The sequence below is a fragment of the Anarhichas minor genome, unplaced genomic scaffold (assembly GCF_050575085.1).
Source record: "Anarhichas minor isolate MPS153535 unplaced genomic scaffold, ASM5057508v1 ptg000035l, whole genome shotgun sequence".
NCBI classification, from domain to species: Eukaryota; Metazoa; Chordata; class Actinopteri; order Perciformes; family Anarhichadidae; genus Anarhichas; species Anarhichas minor.
The window spans coordinates 3,168,272-3,190,128 of NW_027466481.1; the positions used below are offsets into that span (position 1 = coordinate 3,168,272).

At 41.1% G+C, this 21,857-nt stretch overlaps 1 protein-coding gene and 1 long non-coding RNA gene across 2 annotated transcripts; one reads left to right on the top strand and one right to left on the bottom strand.

The window, feature by feature from the left end:
• Positions 1-13,024: 13,024 nt before the first annotated feature.
• zc3h12aa (zinc finger CCCH-type containing 12Aa) lies at positions 13,025-18,519 on the top strand. Its single transcript, XM_076106760.1, has 5 exons — positions 13,025-13,403; positions 13,882-14,021; positions 15,765-15,999; positions 16,175-16,281; positions 16,405-18,519. Exons 1-5 carry the CDS (start codon positions 13,030-13,032, stop codon positions 17,409-17,411), a joined length of 1,863 nt encoding a protein of 620 aa, XP_075962875.1. The 5' UTR covers positions 13,025-13,029; the 3' UTR covers positions 17,412-18,519.
• A 1,928-nt stretch (positions 18,520-20,447) lies between these two features.
• Positions 20,448-21,550, bottom strand: LOC142965730 (uncharacterized). Its single transcript, XR_012957730.1, has 3 exons — positions 21,482-21,550; positions 21,242-21,383; positions 20,448-20,502 (listed from the first exon to the last, which is right to left on the bottom strand). It is a non-coding gene; the product is annotated as an uncharacterized LOC142965730 (long non-coding RNA).
• Between the last annotated feature and the right edge of the window lie 307 nt (positions 21,551-21,857).

Consider the following 21,857-nt stretch of genomic DNA (forward strand, 5'->3'; position numbering starts at 1 on the left):
CATGATTTATTTCAGATTTCATTTGATGAAACTGACCCTAGCCTCAGCCACAGAGAAGACTGGCTTATAAACGTCAACCGTGAGATTTTGATTTAAGGGAGATCCAAGTGATTAAAACGTAATTGTTGAAATGTGTCAAGGTGGCTCGTTTAATTACGGCGAACGAGGCATTTACTTGGGCTCCGACTTCAAATAGCATGGCGGGTAACTAACACTGTGAGGCTCGCCTGTGTGTGGATGCAGCGCTGCTTTATTTACTTTGCAGAAGTCACAGCGATGACCCCTGGGGAAGATAATTAAGGTGGAATCAACATTTCATGCCGTACGTGATGAGCATATCAAGACAATTGTACTTTTCAGAAAAGGGATGGGGAGCTTGAAGCTGGAGAAAATGCTGATAAGCAGTGTTACGCAGGTTTAAATTGTGAGGAATAACAGACAGTTTTGAGTATTCAGATGTGGCTTATCCCCAGGCTGCTGCTTACACGGGATAATTAGGTCCAATGTAGTAGCTGGAGGAGGAAGCTGGTGGAGTGGGAGTGCACAGATTCAGAATCAGCCTGTATTTTTTATTGTATTTATCTGTCTTGAGCTATTCCCCACTCAGTAAGTCCCCCCCCCCCCCTCCCACTGGAGAACCCACAGAATGCTATACCATCTCCTTTAGATTTGTTGGGCTCATATTCATTGCCACTGATGTATGTGTCAGGTCATAGTCCTCCATTGGCATTAATGTATTCCATCATTTCCACTGTATTCGAGAAGAAGAGAAGCCATGAAGAGCTTTCTTGCCTCCCGCAAAGTTTGAACTGGGTCACGATTAAGACCCCGCAGGCCGTTTCTCTTTGCATAAGTATTCCTTTCATGGCATGCCAGTTACACAGCAGATACTCAAGCAAAGTTAATTTTCATGTGAACTACTGCCCCCTTTTCTCTTCTCGTGACTAGAAAAAGAGCACATTCGACTATTTATCAATAAGGTCACACAGCGTCATTGAAGCACAAGTTCCCAGACTCCACCAATAACATCCATTTAAAAGACCTGCAGTTCTGAAAGTAGCACCACCTGCAGTAAATGAGTATCTTTTTTACAGCAGCTGCTGTGTGTGTTTGTTTTTATATCTTACATTTTCAAGGTTTTTCATTTGTAAGACATTGCAGCTATAAATGATTATTTTGATTACCAATTAATGTGTTGATTATCTCCTCGGTTAATCAATTAATCGTTTAGTCTATAAAACTGTGAAAGATGTCTGTCTCACTTACCCAGAGTCATACGCACGTCTTCAAATGTCTTGTTTTGTCCAACTTTTAGTCTAACAACCCAAAGATATTCAGTTTATAATGATATAAAACAGAGAGAATAGATATTGGAGAAGCTGGAACCAGATATTGTTTGGTATAGTTTCTTTAAAAACTAACTCAAAGTGATTATTTGATTCTCAAAATACCTGCCAATTAAATTTCTATGGATGGACTAATGATATTTTGGGAGTTTTGAGGGAGAGGGTCCTAACAACATTTGATTAAAGAAAAGAAAAGAAAGCAAATGCATAGTGTTAAATAGCTGAACTACAATAATGGATGTTATTGAAATCTTGGTCACATCTGTTATCTACATGTAGAGCTGTTAACTCTGGACGGCTGACTATGTCTCTCTATTAGCACTTTAGTTCACTTGTCTAAGCCTAAATGCTTGAAGCTTAACGTTATCCCCAGTTCATATATTGAGAAACATAAATAAATTATAAATCACATCATATTAATAGAACCGGTCATAAAAGTGCTATTTTGCATATTTCAATGGCATTAAAACACAAACACACACACACACATATATACTCATTCAATATAATTGTAAAGCTAAATTATGGACGGCCATCGGGAAATAAAAATTGTTTTATGTGTGCTGTACTCATTTCACGCCTGATGGACTTCACCTTTAACCGGAAATGTGCATGTCTTTCGATGCGGTTTCAGGCACAGGTCTTCTAATAAAAGAATAATGGAAGTGTTCTCCCTTTTTAATTGGAAACTGTTAGAATGACATATCAATCCTGCTGCAGAGATGCCCTTTCCATGTATGCTGTAATTGAAACGTTCCCTATTTCCCGCTCAGAGTCCCACCATACAAGAGATTGAGATTGTTTATGTCTTGCAAATCTAGACTGTCTGACTAATATCTTGACGCTTGTGTGATTTACTCATTCTGTATTCTGGGTCGTAAATGCTCCCTGCGTAGAAACACACTAATGTGCAATTCTCTTTTGATTCTCATTGATATTAGCAATATTACGATTGGTGATTCATCCGCCTTCATAGTATTTGCTTTCTGCAATTTTACATTCCAAAAGCTCTGATTTCCATTAGCATTTTTGCAATTACCCAGAAATTCTATTAAAGTTCTTGGCAATGAAATGACAAGAAATGATCATCCTATTAAGCCCCGGAGCTAAAAACAACATAATGTGCACAGTATTGTATGGTAATCATTTTCATTAGAGAAAGAAACTCTGAATTACTACCTGTGTTTAACCACTCAAAATTCCATTTCAGGTATTCATGGCATGAGGCTGACAAGTGAACTGAAGCCGAGCAAATAAAAACTGGCAGCGGCTGGATAAATGGCTGCATGTTTGGGTCATGATAAGGAAGAATTACATTTTTTACACATCACTGAGGAGAGGAAAACAAAGCCTGGTGTGGGGTTAAAAGCTCTTTAAACTGTTGGAAAATAAACCAGCGAAAAAAAAAAAGCATCATTCTCTCTTAGTGGTTTAAGCCTTTTCCTCGGTGGAAGATGTAAGTGATTCAGAGCTCATCAAAATGACACAGTATGGCCCCCAAAGCACACATAGTAAAAAGCATGATAGTGGTCCGCAGGATGGGTAAGGTACTGTATCAATCTTTTGGGGGCGTTCCTAATGGAGCTATTAACGAGTCAGTTGTCCTATTCAAAGAACTTCATTAATCATGACAAGAGGGATAATACTCCCTCCTTTAACAGGACAACTTTCAGAATCTCCATATTCTATGTGATCGAATGTAACACTTCAAGCTCGTTTATAGATGCCTCCATCCATCCATCCATCCTCCATCCATACATCCTCCATTCATTTATTCAGCCATTCATTCATCCATGCATCCATCCATCCATTCATCCATCCAGCCATCCTCCATCCATCCTCCAGCCATCCTTCAACCATCCATTCATCCATCCATTCGTCCATCCAACCATCCATCCATCCTCCATCAATCTTTCATCCATCCATCCATTCTCCATCCATCCATCTATTTATCATTCCTCCATCCATCCATCCAACCATCATTCCTCCATCCATCCATCCAACCATCCTTCATCCATCCATTCTCCAGCCATCCATCCATTTATCATTCCTCCATCCATGCAACCATCTTTCATCCATCCATCCATCCTCCATCCATCCAGGAAGTCTGACTCATATCCCTGCATTCCCAGCTCAATGGCAACCTGTTTTTCACACATTTATGTAATCAAGCAGGGAATTTACAAGCAAATCCTAAAGAATCAATGCCAAACTATGGCGGGAATAATGACAATGAACAGAACAGGAACAAGAAATGGTTCTGCAAGGATTGTTCTCTGTCATTCAAAAAGCCTGACAAAGCTTGATTTTACTGAATAACATTGAATCTCTAATAGCAAGGAGTAATACTATCAAGGGATGTTGTATGAAGTTTGGTGTAATTAAAAAAAATCTATTTAATAGGAAGTAAATACACCTACTCTGGAAAATATTGATGAACATTTTCTCCTGTTTACTGACTTTTTATAGATCAAACAACTGATCAATTAATCAAAAGAATAATAATCAGCAGCAGATTAGTCAATTGTTTGTTGCAACTGTAGTTTCTTTTGGTCATTATTCAAAGATACAAAAGCCAGAAGGAAAGCGTAGATGCACAATCGGTTCGGTCATGAAGGACAAAAAAGGGCCAACGTTACATTTGCCCAGCCAGTTGGCAGCTTGGCTACTGAGAACCCACTCCCACTGGGTGTGAATCAGAAATCTAACAGCTAATGGCAACAGTCGCCCCATGTAGCGCTACTGACTGCAAACTAATGCCCACACATACAGAGTGGAGCACAAGAGCTGTCAACACCCCACCATGACCCTGTGGGTATAAACTGGCAAAAGGAAGAAAAGAGAGATGGAAAAATCAGCTCTCGGCTGAAATTGATGGCCGTTATTTATTTTTCCAACACCTCGTAGCACTCGAGCCTTTTACCACTAAGGGTGGATTTTCCTCTTCAGTGTTTGTCTTATAATTAAAAGAGGGAGCACACTGAATGGGTCATTGAAGTAGTATATTATTATCAAGTCTGTAAACACAATTCAAACATTTCTTTCAAGCTCTCACACACACATTACTCACATGTGGATCTGCAGCAAGACAATTAAAATGCCTGCAGATGGGCGACAAATTGAAAGGAAAACCAAAGTTTCTTAGTTTCTTAGATCAAGCATGATATTTCCTCATTTGATGATGGTGGAGCACTGAAATCTTGAACCTTCCCGTTTGTACCTAACCTCAACTAAGCTACTTTCTCCAGCTACCGAAGGCCTGGCCCTAATTATTATGTAGTGCACCTTTCGGGCCACTAGAAGGCAGCACACACAAATGGTGACGTTAGTGCTGCGTAAAAGTAAGACAATTTAATGCATGGTTATTATTCATTATCCTACAACAACATCGATCACAGCTTGGCGAGTTCATTGATGAATCTTTGAATTGTGTTGCTCCTGCTATTTAATAATCATAAGCACTCCACAGCCTGTGAAAAACTTTAAAGGTCTTTTGTGGCTCTGCAGAGAGCTGAAGATGAGCTCTGCTTGGGCGCAGACTGCAAATGTTGTCACAGAACGCCCGTGTTATGAACTGTTGACATGGAGTTTGCAGACTTGGGCATTTACCAGGCAGGGTGGGTCAAACAAAGTGACGCTCTCGGTTGCATTATGGGAAATGTATAGGATCCAGGGTTTTTGAAACTGGGCTCAAGCTAGAGACTAAAAGTGAAGATATCTTCGCCTCTTCTCTTTTGATTTTGACCATCTCCATTTTTAGTATGTCTCTTGTAAGTCGGCAAAATGTATGGCAGTGCAAAACTAAATTGCCAGAGTGCCCCTTTATTTAGCATCACATTTCCCGCAAGTAAAGCAAAATCCGGAAATGATTATGTATCTTACTGTATAACATGACAGCAGAAGGAATTGGAAGCTATCCGAATCTATTAAAGCATTATTTAATTAACAACAGTGCTACCAACCCCCGCAGGCTTTCATGAGACAGTGAGGGAATCGCTGAACAGCTGCACTTATCAAGATGAGCGGTATCTCCAGCGCTCAGCAGCACCAGCGAGCAGAATCAGGTTTATCAGTGTACAGGTTAAACACCAACGCAGAGCACCGTCAGCAAAGAACAGGAGTCCTGAGGGGAACAGACATCAAAGTAATCAACATCTAAGCGAGAAGAGACAACACACCATAGAACGATTTTCACCTTTTTCATTCTGTAGAATTGAGTCTTCAAACATTCCTACAAATGCTATTATTTATTTTTGACATAAAACATAAACCACCAACATGATAAACCAATAACAATGATACAATGCAATTTTCTCCTACAGGCCACAGCAGTCTTGAATAATGAAGGCTGGTACAAGTTCAGAAACTTGAATCAGTAGCTGAAAGTGAAAAAACAGCAGCTCATCCCAGACAATGGTCAGAACAAACAGGCGTCAGCTTAATCCATCTTGAGCAGCACACATCGCAGACTGCGAGAACGACATGATTTTCAATTTTGCTATTTTTCGGCGTTGCTCCACAGAGGAGATATTGTGTGACTGGATCACCGCAATATGAGCGAAGCACTTCAGCAGAAACTCCAGGTTCTTTCTCCGAGATCCCAGCAGAGAGTGCATTAATCATCACAGTCTCCCGTCTAAGTGAAGACAGAGAGCAACAGCTGGGGGAGAGGAGCTTGGCTTTAAACAGTACAGACTGCAGGAGGTTCAGCCATCACTTCTTGTTGTGGATTCTGACATCAATAGTAATGAATACCTTGGAGCGTTGCCTGACTGCCTGAGCATGAATTGCCATCACACATGAGGCCGGGCTTTGGAAGCGTTTTTTGTTTGTGTGCCTTTGTGTGTGCTAGTGACCATGTCTGTGGGTTGTGTGTGTGTGACCATGTGTACTTGTAATGCACACACCTCTGTGTACCTGTACGCCCTCATGCATTGTCGTGAGTGTGCGCCTTTGTTGGGACAGATATGAGTAATATGCAGAATAACATGTAGGCCTAAATGACCTAAAGTGACAGGAACAATTAATCATAACATTGTTGGTGCTCTTGGACGAGGCCGGTGCCTCATGCTGAGGTTACACCTGCAAGGGCTGGAGCTGCATTGGAATCCAGTGCACCTACACACAATGATCTTTAAATGATCTATGGCCGGCTGGAGCACATTTATTTCTAGCAAAGAAGCAAGTGTTTGCATGGTAGTGGACAGTTAAAAGGGTCACTTTACCCAGAGTACGAAAATGTGTTTTCTCAAACACGTGAAAAAAAAACAGATTATCTCAATTGTGCAAACAAAAAACAGACTAATCTGCATATATGCCACAAAGGTGAGTAAATACGTTCAATCCTTTAACTGAATAAATGGCAGTACACACATGGGGTACATGGCAATTCCCTTATTTGATTTCCCTGCTCCACGATCGTCGCTTGACCTGAAAATGATTCCGGTCCGCCATCATGAAGGTCATTCCATGAAAGCGACCTGAGCTGCAGCTGATCAGACTCATCTAAAACTGCGTAACAACACGCACTGCAGTCGTGGACAGACAACTAACTACTCAAGTACAATAGGTTATAGGATTTTATGTTTTCTGAGACACCATTTAGTTGAAAATAATGGATCCCTTTCGTTGTGTGTCCTGGTTAACAAAAAATACATGTATTTATTCAGTAGAAAGATGTTTCTCTTCATGAGCATGACTAAGATGCAAGGAAAAAACTCAAGTGAGGAAAATGGATGTGATAAAGGGAATTGGCATGTACCCACGGACAGCCTTGAACAGATTTTTCGACAAAAACAGGGAAACATGCGATAAACACAACATTGACAGATCATAACCTTTTGAAGTTGTTGTGGCTCATTTAAACTTCAAGCCGACACGGAGCTACAGCATTCATTTGTAGTCGTGTTTCCGTCCACCTGATGAATGTTAATTCAATATTCACTCTAATTATAGTTTCAGTAACCATCAACTCAATGGTGGTTCTCGGAGAGGAGGTGGCAGTGCCCCATAATATTATCATCTTGCCCCCCACAGCTGTCGCAAATATTTTCATTTGTTTTTGATACCCAGAAAGGAGAAATTGTAATTATTCTTGAGCACTATTGGCATTCTTGTGTTAATTGTTATTTGTGTATCATTTGTATATTTTGTACTTCTAAAATCACATGTGGCCCTAGCATTTCTTCCCATTTTCTGCAGCTATATGCAATATTTTTCAAACCATTCGAGATCATAGATTGACAAAATATATGTAATTTTAAAATTAAAAAAAAAAGATAGTTGGCAAGGAAGAACATAATTCTGTAAAATCTCCATCTCCTTTCAAATTTAAAATTACAATTGTATCCATTGAAAAACATTAAAAATATTGATTATAGTTGCTTTAAACATGTCTTTAAATGTACCTTTCAGTTGGGTCCCCTGTGTTTGGCAGTATGACAGAGAGTGCACAGTAGAAGGTTGACAAACCACTCAAATGTAAAGAAACCTAAATCAATTAGTGCATGTGATGTTGAGATAAATACAAATGCTTCAACAGTATGGTGGGCAGAAGTCTAAGATTAGCAGGCTGGAGTAGTCACTAAATTCCTGCTCAGGGAATTCAGCTTACAATAATCAAAGCAAATGTAATTAACCACAGACTTCAAATCTGGGCCCTCGCCGTTCTACTGCTCTTCTGTCCGATCTTCTATCAATACTACGCCACCTAGCCAGCTTCAATGACTTACCTTGTCTCCACTCAGTCACAATGCCAGGAGGTCTTTGCTTGCTGATCTATGTAGGACAAGCAGTGGGTTGTCTGATGCAATAAATGAACAAGATGAATGTGGGGGATATGTTCATTTGAAAGCTCTTGTCACTGAGGGTTTGTCGTCCGGCTGCACAAAAGGGTGGAGCCTTCCTGCCTGATTTACTTTAGATTCAAACCATGGCTAAATTGGAAATCGTGAATCACTCTGACACCATTGGCGCAAGATGGATTACACCAGTTAAAGGCTGCCTTTTCTTTACTTTGGTTCTTTTTAAAGAAATCATACAAAAATAATTTTCTCCGACAGACGGCTGACCCGGGCAGTCGACGAAAGGAATAGCAAAGGGAGGCCAGCACTGAGGCACTACAAAGCTGTTTTTTATCAGCGCAGCACTATCCCAGCGACATCCAAAAGCTCTCAGCAGCTCAAGGAGCCTGGCTGAATATTTGATCAACTGTCTCAGGTTTAACAAGCCTTGCCAAACTACACCTGCCTGGAGGAAAACGATATGCCTTTGAGCAGGGTAATGCCTTCCCCCCACAAGATGTTAAGGAAATAAGCGTTTGATGTTCACAATACCCAATCTGCACTAATCTCCAATCTTGGGCACTGGGATTCTCAGCAAGGATCAAGATTTGCATTACTGAACAATAGCTCTCTGAATGCAAATGATGCCTTCCAATATAATCAAGCCATAAATTACAAAACAAAACACTCAACCGCACTGTAGGCTAAATGGAGCTTTTACAGATTGAATTAAATAAAAATACTGTACGACTGTCCTTCATGCTAAGTGGGATACAACCAATATTTTGTATTTGGAAACTCTCCCACATATAAAGTCATGGATAACTCACTTGTACAAAGGTGGGAATTTGCGTGTCTATGCTCTTTGTATCTTTCTGTCTTTCAGTCTGAGCTTGAATGTGAGTGGGTGTGTCAGTGTGTATTCCCCCCCCCCCCAAAATCATCATTGCTGGCTGCAGCTCATTGCCCAGCAGTAATATCAGGCCTTGCAGACACCTGGGACCAGTGGTGTGGGCCCTCAGAGGAGGCAACCGCCTGGCAACTGGCCCTGATTACTTTCTCCACTCTCCGGAACTCAACTCTGTATATGCCATTAACCAGCTGCACACGGTGCGAACCCAACTTTAACCCTGTACACAAAGGGTTGTTTACAATCGCACACATACACACAAGGCAGAACTTCACAGCTTAACCAACAGCCTACTGAAGGCACAACCATCTGCAGACCAACATCTTCCATAATCTCCCCGGTGAGAGTTGCACGGCGGGATACCATGAAGCGAGGGGGACATCTAGTGGGCATGTTATAGAACAATCAGACATGAGCTGTTACCTGTAAACAGTCTCTGTAATGTATTATTATTTTGGTGATATAATTCCTCGCCTGAGCTTCACACACCCATAATCGGGTGTCTAGTTATTTTTGCGCTTACTTTACACTTTACATTATTTTTCCCTTTGTGTTGCTGTGTGTGAAGGGCATGGTGGTGATTGTTATCCTCACTGTCACGGCCACTACCTATCATACTGTAGTACTCCCTTTTCTTACTTCAATTTCCATCATTAAGTATTCTTTACGTACAGTTTAGACCAATTATATTTAATACATGTCTTATTTCAACACCCTGTTTAATTTGTAATTGTGGGGGATTTACTGTTAAATATAGCAGCCGTCGTCAGAAATTATTGTTTGGTCTGTTTCATGTTTTATTTTGAAAGTTACCCTTATGTGTCATGTTTTGTTTTACTTCCTGCTTTTGTCTTTTTCCCGCCTATACCTTCTACACCTGTGTTTCATTAACTGATTAGTCTCTTGTGTATTTAGTATGTGTGTTTCCCTGTTTCAGTGTCAGGTTGTCTGCTTCAGTTGCTTGTTGCTACATTTCATCCTTTCTCCTGTTAAGTTTTCATGTGTGGTAATCCCTGTTTGTGTTGGATATACTTTTATTGCCTGGCTGCTTTTGGACTCAAGCTGATAGTAATTTTTGTCATTAAATCATTATTCTCCCTGTTGCCTCCTCATCTCTTCATCTGCGTTCGGGTCTAAACCTGCTAATCCCGGACCTGTGATAGCATCATTAAGGATCCGTGGACGTTTAGTTGGTTTGAGTATTAAAGGGTCAGTGTAAACAAAAATGTCAAAGTGAAGGCCTGTCCTAACATGCATTTTAGTTAAAAAGCAAGGACTGCGAGCAACGCTCACATGACCTTATGACATTACCCCTCCAATAACAAGTATGCTGAAGCAAAACTAAGCTGTGTCTCAATAGCAAGATGCAAGATGGTTACGTTTGGCAATTATTTTCCTTGAGAAAAGAACGAGCTTAGAGGTGCTTTACCGCCACCAACTGGACTGAGTGTGGAACAAGAGATTGTGACACAGTGCTGTCCTGGTGTACCACAAAATGAGATTAGTTGGTTTTCTATGACATGAACATGGCTCTCTTTTAATCTGGCTAGATCGTCATGACCGCTTTGGATTGAACTCGCCCATAAAAAGCATACCAGGACCGTGGTGCCAGAATTGCAAGAGCTTCTCTTTGGAGGGAGAAAGTTTTTAGAGACTGAATGGATCCATTGGCTTTTCCTGACAAAATTCTCCATGAGCAATAGAAAAGTTGAAGGGAAAATGTTGTAAATGCAGAGTTTTTCCAGCCGTACGGTGGTCATGTCATGAAGCCATGCAGTTACAGCAGCGCATGTTGCCATAGGAACTTGCATGCATTCAGCTGATGATGTGGAAAATCTGAGCAAGAATACTGAGCAATTCTTGCTCACACTGAAATGCTGACTGCAGTTTGTGGTGTTTTCTGGTCATTTGACCTCGCTGGCTTTAAAAGACGCCTTCTATAATATCGCTGACGTACATCGATCGCTATATTATTAATCAGTGTGATGTTCTACCAGCATTCCTCTCTTGCCTTACAGTATTTGCAGCCATAGAGACAAATGGTGCACCAAATGCTCCCTTTTAAGGGAATGCACTCAGAGCGTGATGAAGAAGGCCTGGGTTAACAAAGCACGTTGATAACCTCCGTCGTGTTACCTGATCTGGGTCTTTAGTCTGTGTTGAGCCAGCTAAGGGAAAGACAGCCTGGCTCTGTTGAACTTGCGTCATGGTACACGGGTACTGTTGCTTTTGTCTGAATGTGTGAGATAACCATTCATTTGAATATAACAGATCATAATAAAAAGAACTGGGAAATAAAAGTCCTACTAAACAAATAAATGTGGAATTATGAAACAAAAGTTCCCTGACAAAGGCTCATTTACATATTTATTGCCTTGTTATATATTTCAGGATTTATTTCATAGGCATATTTATATATTCTCCAGTTATACTTTATGTATGTATTTATTGATTTAATATATATATATATATATCCCAAAATAACAATTAATTAAAATCAATATTACATATTTCTTTCTCTTTTCATTAAAGGGATAAAATTAGATTTTTTTAATTTGGTCAATATGTATTGTCTAAATGTGCTCTATGAATAAATTAACTTGATTTTGACTTTGTTTTAGGTGCTGCATTAATAATGCCTCTTATCACAGCAAATGAAGAGTGAATTGCATTTAATTCCGTGGTTAAGTAAAGTTGGACCATGCGTTTATTGACAATATGTTATCGCCTAAAGGGACAACAGCAACAACAAAGGCGATGTCAAATTGCCGAGACACAGACACTCAAAGAATAGAGTGGTGTTGTAGCCAACAGCGTGAATGACTGACGGCCAAAAGAAAAAAGAAACACCTTATCTAATCGTTATGCAAATGTCTCACGGCTCACCATGCCTCCGTCAGCAGGAGGAAAAGGCAAGAAATCATTTTCCGAGAGGGCGGCGCTATGAAGTCAAAACCGCGTCAAAGTTACTGTACTTGCGGGAGTTGTGAGTGACTTCTGCGGACAAACGGAACACGGAGAGACAAGACACGAGCAGTGGCGGTAAGTTGTCGGTTCGCTTCTGAGATTTTGTTGACGAGGAATGGAGTTTACCTAACATGCCTGTCGGTTAGCAGAGGAAATGCCCCGTTGGAAGCCTCAGTCAGGTAGATGTCCTCTGAAGTAGCCGGGGACGATTGTTACGTGTTTATGTTTCCATACAAGTGACATAACGTCCATGCAGTGAAGCGGTGTTTCTCCTGGTGTGACCAGCTGACTTCATTTAACAGGCTGAGTGGGCTTTACAGGATACTATGGGCCTAACGTTAGGCTCCACAAGGAGCACGGGCTTCTTACACCTGCTACTGTGTGGTGGGCGAGTCCTTACCATTTGACTTTAACGCCTCATTTTCAAATGTGACAATTACATTGTGTACCTTTTTATAAGATACACTAAAATATGATATATAGAATAGAACATGTTGGTGTGTGTATAGATATGTAAATACTTTGTACTTAAAATAAAGGCAAATAAAGTTTGAACTGATGAAAAGTTTAATTATAGGTTAATTCGGCAATTATTTTCTTGATGAATCAATTCATCGTTTGGTCTGTAAAGCATCAGAAAAAATGTGCATCACGGTATCCGTGAGCCCAAGTTTGCTGCAACAAATGGGTCGTTTTGCCTATTTCACCCTGAGGCTGTGTAACCCGGAAATATTCACTTTACTGTCATTTTAGGACAACAAACGAAGCTAATTCTCACATTTGGTTTGATTGATTTTTGTTCAGTCTAGTGGAGATGTCAGAGTTTCCAAAGACATGCCAGGTGGAATTTGGGGGAAATGATACAAAAGTGAAAGAAAAAGGGAAAACTAAAGGTTAAATTATGTCAAATAAACATGTATTCCTTGTATGAATATCCTTTTCCTTCAGTCAGTCGATGAATATCACCCCCGAAGCCGTGTAACACGTCTTCTATGCTGCTGAAAAGAGGCCCAGATGCTCCAGGATGGATCAGGCACTTTCCAGCCAGAGCCCAGTGTTGGACTTGCTTGAACCAGAAAGCGAGGAGCTCCAGCTCAGAGTGGACTTCTTCAGGAAACTGGGTTACTCCTCAGTAGAGGTGAAGGCTGCTCTGAGGAAGCTGGGCCTGAGCACAGACACCAACTCGGTGCTGGGAGAGCTGGTTCTGAGCAGGACCGGCGCTGCACCTTGCATGTCCGGTTCTGACGGTGATGAGATTAGCACGGGCCAAATGGACCCACTGCTGCCTCCTAGTTGGGCTCTTGGACCCTGCAGAATCAATCTACAACTCGGGGACCGGAAGAACACGGACACAGAATTGAGGCCCATTGTTATTGACGGCAGCAATGTTGCAATGAGGTACTTTTGATAAACTTTTTCCTCTCTCTTTTAAGGGATCATAGAATATTTAGTTAAATCATAATTGACGTTTTCAAAGCTATGTTTTACTTCTTTGAACTACGGCAACATGTGTTGTCTACCTGAGGACAGTAAAGTGCCTTTAAAACAACGTGTCACACTGCGATCACTCATTGCCATGGCGTCCTTAAACTCTGACCCTGAAATATGCATCGTTGTGTTGCTTTAAAAAGAGGTGTTCCCCACCCTGCCTGTGCATGTTTCTGTAAAGCTGCTGCTGCAATATGCAAATATCTAGGCACACACCTCAAAATCTCTACCACTCAATAGATATAAAGTGTTATACAGGACGTTCACAGGGAGTAATAGCCCGAGACATTTAAAGGCGTGGGGTGTTTACACAGATCAACTGATGTTGTACTTTTCCCTTTCATGTTCATTCATAGGCAAATTCTTTGTATGCATCTTCTTTTTACAGCCATGGCAACAAGGAAGTGTTCTCATGTCGCGGCATCCAGCTTGCAGTGAACTTCTTTCTGGACAGAGGTCATGATACTATTACCGTGTTTGTTCCTTCTTGGCGCAAAGAGCAGCCCAGATCGGATGGCCCCATTACAGGTGAGGATACAAGAAGTGTATACGACCAAGCAGACAGATGGTTCTCATCAAGCAGAGTAGTGTCACTTTAGCCTCACAAAACACCTTTCAGTCAAAGCAGAAACGATCCCATTGGCTAAACCATAACCAAGCAGAGGCTAACCTATTTTTCATTCTTGACCCTTGCAGTCATGAAATTCGAGTGGCAAGCTGGTCAGCAGGGCTAACTAGCTGGGTTTTTTTATTAATAGCCACAGCACAGGCATTCACACTTTTAGCATACAGGAGATAGTAGAGGTAGAAATCACAAATCACTTTGCTGTTTTTCGAATCACTTCGTTCAGTTCGGTTCAAAGATTTGTAGTCACTAGGCGTCAACCTCCGGTTCTGAAAAGTGAAGCCAATGTGTAAAATACCTTAAACCTGCATTCTTTCTAATGGCAAGCAGGGGGTCACCCCTCTGGTTGCAAAAGGAAGTCCGATTGTATAGAAGTCTATGAGAACATTCCCCTACTTCTCACTTGATTTGTTACCTCAGTAAACACTGTAAACATGATATTATGGTTGATTAGTCATCTGTAAGGCGTGTTAAGCACATTTTCCAAAATGTTGAACTCCAGGAATCAGTGGTTCTTTTGTTTTGTCCTTGAGGACATTGTTTCCTTCTGAGCTTTTTTTTGGTTTTTTTTAAAGAAATGTGATTATGACCAAATCTCCTCTGAAACTGTAGGTGTGCATATTCCTGTATCCGAGATTCAGTCCCACAATAGCCATGAGATACTGTTTCAATGTTGTCTGAGGCAGAACTACTGAACTCGTGCCAAAGCCATGAGGTAACACAGTTAAGATTGTGAAACAGAGGTTTACCCAATTGACTGCTAAGTTATGTTAACAGACGAAACCAAGACAACAGCTAGTGTGCTCATACACTACGAACAATTTGCTCTAATAGTTTCCGTGTGGGTACAGTGTTATAATCTCTAGCAGTAGAACACAAAAGAGCTCTACATTTCAGACAGCTGAGTCCCGAACATTTTTGGGTGTATCTGACAAAGCCAGATTGATATCATATCTACACCATCTCTTTTATTCAGTCCTAATGCATCATGGTTTCAAGCTATTCATACTTATCTAACCTCATCTCCAACAGCAACTATATAATGAAGGGTGGACCATCCTTTAAAACTGGATGCATCCTCTCAGGGTGGAGCAATCCAAAGACTATTTTAAATCTGTGAACAAGGAAGTAAAAGTTGGCTCGCAGTCATTCCTGGGGAAAGCCCCATCAGGAAGTGCAGCTTTCTTCTGCTTGTAGAGTATAGTTTACTGCTGTCAGTCATCTACAGCAAGAGGTTAAGTGAAGACTGAGAGGCACTTTAGTTAGAAAAGGGCCTTCAAGTGTTTGTGTGTATTGTCTGTCAGGCAGTAGCTCAGCCATTCACATGCCTAGCTTTCATGTAACCTGGCCTCTTGTTGATTCATACCAGTTTCATGTTTCATTTCACTTCTTACATGTGTAATAAGCACCTACAGTGTGTGTGTGTTATGTTTTCAATCAGTCATACTGCAGTTAGAGTGATATGTGAATATTAGATAGTTCGTACAGGTGATACCTTGTATGTCTTTTGTCTGTGATTGATTGCCGGGGCTTTTGATATATCACTTTATATATATACACAGCTTTTAACAAAAAGGATAATACAATTAACTCCTCGTCACTATTTCTCCACAGCCATCTGACTCATGACTGTTTGAACCTTTCAGATCAACACATCCTGATGGAGCTTGAAAAACGGAAAACAGTGGTCTTCACTCCATCTCGCCGGGTCGGTGGTAAGCGAGTGGTTTGCTATGATGATCGCTTCATTGTCAAGCTGGCGTATGAGTCCGATGGAGTGATTGTATCCAATGACACCTACCGTGACCTCCAAGGAGAGAGACCTGAGTGGAAGAAATGCATCGAGGAGAGGCTCCTCATGTTCTCCTTTGTGAATGACAAGTAAGCAATTAGCCTGTTTTTTCTTCCTGAGCATGTGAGGTTCCACATTTTTCTTCCATGAATGCTATTTAAATTTGGTTCCAGAGGGCATATTGCATCTTAAGGGTGTAATCAGGGAAACAATATTATGTAGCACCCAGCTGATTTGTCACAAGTATTTTTTTTTTTTTTCCAGGTTCATGCCCCCAGATGACCCTCTGGGTCGCCATGGCCCCAGTCTTGACAACCTCCTTCGGAAGAAGCCGCTGCCTACAGAGCAAAAGAGACAGCTCTGTCCTTATGGTAAAGTTTGATTAGCATAGAGCTCTATTCCTTCAGAGGTTTTGGACAAGGAAGTAAACTGGTTCCCAAATGAGATGACCTGTAACTTATGTGTATGTGTGTGTCCGTTTTTGTTTTCCTCAGACAAAAAGTGCACTTACGGTATCAAATGCAAGTTCTACCACCCAGAGCGGTCAAACCAGTCTTACCTGTCCTTGGCTGATGAATTGAGAGAGAAAGCCCAGATTTCCACTGTAAAAGAACAGAGGAATGCCAGATTATCACCCAGGCAGCTTCAGTCGGATCCTGGACCTGCTCACAATGCATTTTCCCATCCTAAAGACTCTAAAACAGAGCACATAAGAGACCAGCAAAGTTACTCACATCCCGGTCAGGTTCGTGAAAATACACTGTACTGGGAGGATCCTAGAAAAAGTCAAGATCATACACCCTGTCCTGTAACAGGAAGCCAGTGTCAGAAAGAGTGGCCTGGGATGCACTCCATGCCAAATCATTACTATGCCAACCTCTCTCACGAGTACCTGGATTCTGGCCTTGGCTCTTATGACAGTCAGTACTCTGACTATTCGCATTGCCTCAGCAACTCCCACAGGCTCAGGCCTCAGCAGCATGCCCCTGTGCATTTAGAGAAAAATAACAGCAGCCAGTCTTGCAGGTGCTGTTCCCACATAGTACCAGCTCACCAGCAACATCATGGAGACCAGGACTCCAAGGGACAACCCAAATACGACACCTACCCTCCTCACATGTTCCCGGCCGGTGTGCCGCACCAAAACAGCCTCCCCAGCCATCTCCATTACAATGGAGCCCCACATCATCAGCAACATTACTGGTCCGATCCCTTTCAGGGGCCGCCCCATGCCAGGACATCGAGTGTTCTCCCCTCTTCGGTCCATTCATCGAACCCTCACAACTGCTCTTACAAAGGCCAAGAGTACCACTCCTGGGGCCAACAACAGTCGTCCTCTGCTGCGTACGACCCACAAAGGTTGGAACTCCGCAAGAAGCTGCAAGCCATCTTCAACCCGCAGCAGGTGGATACAGTCATGGAAATGTTTCCACATGTGATGAATGCGGAGAAACTGGCTGCAGAGATCCTTAACCTGAAGGCTCAGAGAGGGATATTCTGATAATTCCTCTGATTATTTTCTTCTCTGGCATCATCCTCCGTCAGAACTAACATGATACTCGTGTTGACTCTCTATCATAGCAAACGAGGAAGCTCCTGAGAGGCTTTGAATGATTTGAAATCTAATTGAAAAGATGTGCCGTTACAGAAGTGCAATTTGCCTTTCTGCATTCTGTTAAGTGCATTTGAATGACATTGTACTCAAATGTGACCCTATTATCCAATGTTTTGGATGTAAAGTGCCTCTTGACCAAAAAATATTTAGGACTGAGTTTCTAGAGTTTTGACTTTTGATGCATATTGTGTCAAATGTGATACATTTTTATCTTTTTTCCAAAAATACGTTCTCGTGCAATAAGGAAAGGCTGTATAAAGTATTAGATTTTCTTTTGATTTCACTATTGTTCTCCAGAACAGCTTGTTGTTCAATATTATCTCTGTGAGGTGTAGCTACACTATATGACAATATGCTGTGGCCGGCCAATGCATTCAGGCTCCTACATTGTATTTATAATGAAACCTAACCTAGCAAGGAAATTGAGAAGAAGACTTTGAAACTAGCAAAAGGAATTTGCTGGTGTGTCACCTCCCTTTCCTGTAATCAGCATCAGTTTCATGAAACATTCTCAGAACAAGTGTTGCTGTAATACTACACGTGTATTTGGATCACTGTGCCATTGAAAAATGACAATAAAAATGTGGAGTTTAATTCTCATAAACATGCAGATTTATGTTCCCTTAGAAACTAACTAAGTAAATGTATACTGTAAGATAAATGCATAGTTTGCATAACTAGGAATAAAATAAAATATACTCTAAAAATAATATGTATAATGTGTGTCAGATAGGTTAGTGCTGTACCAGTCTTTCTTGATCTTAGCTAATTCTGTAAATATGCCTCCAAAGTTTCTGAGAAGCTTGGCGTTTCCACTGACTCATGCTTACATCAGACCATATTGCCTAAGACTCCGACCAAACTCCCTTACTAAATTTCACAACTACGCCTCCTTCACACAGACCTGCCTACTGCAACCATTTTTCTGAAAAAAAAAGTAGGGGGATCACAAGGGTTTTACAACTTAATAAATACTTTTCAGCTCATGTTGCAAGCTTGACCAAATAGAAACTTGTTTTATTTTTTCCACTGTGTGTGTGTGTGTGTGTGTGTGTGCTCAGAGACAGACTGACATCAATTGAACAAAGTTGTGAGCTATTCTGGAGTAAGTGTTGAATGACACAGTTTAGATGGACAACTATTTGATGGATTTCTGTGAGTTTTGGTCAACACATTCATGGTCCCCAGAGGAGGAATTGTAATCCCTTTGATTCCCTGACTATTTTGGTTTATGACCAAATACCTGTAAAACTAATGATATTCCCATCGGTCCCTGCAGTACTTTGTGTTAAGTGCTAATTATTGAACATTAACACGCTAACCCGCTAAATTAACATGTGAACATGGATAACATTATACCTACTAAACAGTAACATGCGGTCATCATTGAGAGCATGTCTGAGCATTTACCTTACAGCAAGAAAAAAATATATGTTGTTCACAGTGCTCAACTGGTTTTTAAGACCTATGGTTATCCAAACCTGAGCCTGAAATTCAGCATTTCTCCGTGAGACTAAGACACTGTTTTGCTCGTTTTGTGAGCAGACGAGTCCACCGACTAACTCAACAAAAGAACAGCAATTACTTTTTGAAACACCAACAATACTGACCGTCCAAGCTCACACAACGGAAGCACTTGATGACATGGTATTTTTATTGGGAATAACAGACAGGAAAATACACCTGTTTTATGTCTATACTTTGATACAAAGACTATTCTCATTAGTTATTAAATCCATCCATGTAATAACTGTTCTGCACTCTGTTAGCCCTCTGTGCATCCTGATGGGCAGTTCTCCATCGGCAGTCTGTACTTCTGTCATTCCCAGGCCATCAGTAGTTTGTGGAATGGTACAAAGGCACCATAGCCAGGCTTGCTGCAAAGGACAGAAACAGAAATAACAAAATATTGATAATGGCCATGTGAAAAGTTAATTTAAAGGTTCTCTATACAATATTCAGAGCATTAATATAGAAGCAAACAACTATTTGCAATGTAAACATATCGCAGGGTGATGAGCAGATAATGAAGTCACACATCCTCTGTGTGTGTTGTAGTCCGAGTTTCTCTGGGCTTTGTTGACATAGCATGAGAGCCGAGTAGAGGCAATAGATATGCTCTGAATTTCGAATTGAGCACTTTTAAAATAAAATCGTTCTTGAGTTAAAAAGGTAAACGTTGGACAGGCACATATAAGTGTTTTTAAAGATACTCATTTAATTTATCCATGTGTAGGATACAATAGTTCATGTGTGTATTGTATTTGACTACCGGTTTTATAAAGAAAAGACTACATTTGAGCCCTGATTTCAAAATGTGTTGTTGCTGTAGGCAAATGAGTTTAGACGTCACATACCAATTTCACGCCTCAGTAATTTTAGGCTGACAAGTGTCTCACTTAACAGGAGTTGCTCAAGTGTGTCTGGAGGCATTGTTTGGCTGTTGAATACCTATGGGTCACAGTGTGAGGCCTTCATACGGAGTGACTCTTACATGTGATTTTATGTATTTATCCCAGGCTTTTGGAATACTACTTTAATAAAAGATGATCTTGCCAGAACATTACAAGTTCTTTTAAATGAACTGTGTAAATCTGCAGTGTGATATATGAGTGACGCAGTGGTGAACACAATAAATCCCAGCGCAGCACTGAATGTCAGGGTTACACACCCTGAAGACGCATTGGAAGGCTTCATGTTGCTTGTGCACACACAGTAAGAAAATGAGATCAGTTACCATTCAAAGTAGCTGTGTCCCCCGTGGCTGCCATCATGCAATCCGTGCTCAGGTGTCTGCAGCTCCACCCCAAGGTGGAGATCTGCCTCCCCCTGCAGGTGACCCAGGAAACGAATCGTTCCTGTGCTGATCCGTCCAGATGGCAGCATGATCCTGACCCGGTGACCCAGCTCCAGGTCCATGGGGGAATGTGGTACAAACACCCGGTGAGGGCCTTTGGACGTCCTCCATGATCCCACACTGGAAGAAGAGAGGGTATAGTCAGTAATGCAACAAAGAGACATGATCAATTCTAAAGTACTTCAATAGACAACTTTAGAAACATCCGTGATATTGAATAATTTACAATTACTTTTCTTTCTTTACTACAAATACCTAACTTTTATTGTGAAATAAAATAATGTTTATTCAATCTGTGAACATCTGTAGTTTGAGATTTTGGGAAATACACTCATCCACTTTCTGTTGGAGAGTTAGCATCAGAAGTCTGATACCTCTCCAACAGAAAGACCATGTCTGGACAGCAAATATGATGCTATAGCAAGCCGCCGGTTAGCTTAGCTTAGCACAGAGACTGAAAACAGGGAAACAGCAAGCCTGGCTCTGTCCAAAGATAGAAATATCCAACTACCAGTAAAGCTCACTAATTTGCAATGAATATCCTCTGTTTAATCTGCACAAAAAAGGAGCCAAAACATTGTTTTACAAGGGGTCATGTGGTTGACTATTAGAATTAGTCTTGTACACAACCCAAAAGGGCAAAAAAATGTAGTTTTGACGTTTTGGTTTTTGTCCATATTAAACACATCATTCATTTGGTGATGATTAGTGAGCTTTAAAGGTGTTTCCCAGTGCCCATGCAGTCTCTGTGCTCAATCAAACTAAGAGGAGTTGTTGGAGCTTAATTTGTGCCGCAAAAGAATGGTCTTCTCATCTAACTCTTTGTCAAACTACTGCTTTAATGGCTGCATGCCTGCACCTGGTGGCTGTGGAGGAGGAAGGTCTCGAGCTTAGTGCCAAGGATAAGGATAGCTGGCTGCCTGACAAACTGCTTGCACAAGTGTCGTCTCTTGACGACACCTCTGACCCTCTGTGTTGGTACACCATTCTTGAGAGACCACCTGTTCATTAGAAACGAGCAGTTGACATTATTATTGAATTCAAAAGCATGAATATATAAAAACACTAAATGAGCCCAGTGTGTATTACTGTCATTTACTTGTACACTCCTCAAATGCTTCTCCATTGTCCACCCCTGACTCTCCATGCTCATCACAACCGCCCACTGTCACCAACTCTCCAGCCTGAGAGGCCAGCTAAGGAACAGGAGACAAGTTATCATTACTGAAGTCCAGTGGTGGAAATGAATGAAGTACTTTTTACTCAAGGTTTGTTCCGAAAGCTCTTAAATTTTGGATGCAAGAATGGAGTATTTTTCTACCATGTTATTGCTACTTAAGTCAATGATTGAATATGTCCTTGACCTCTTCCGAAGTCAACCACACACACACATTCGCAAGCACACCTGATTAAGTAGCTCTTCCTGTTTTCTTTGCAGCTCTGCAAACCTCCTCTCCCATGATGCTCTCTCACAG

Bases quoted from the DNA above. Each gene is read 5' to 3' on its own strand.
- zc3h12aa (XM_076106760.1), top strand. From the start codon at position 13,030: ATGGATCAGGCACTTTCCAGCCAGAGCCCAGTGTTGGACTTGCTTGAA. The intron at 16,000-16,174 runs GTAAGCAATTAG...TTTTTTTTCCAG, and splicing joins TTCTCCTTTGTGAATGACAA to GTTCATGCCCCCAGATGACC. The intron at 16,282-16,404 runs GTAAAGTTTGAT...TGTTTTCCTCAG, and splicing joins GAGACAGCTCTGTCCTTATG to ACAAAAAGTGCACTTACGGT.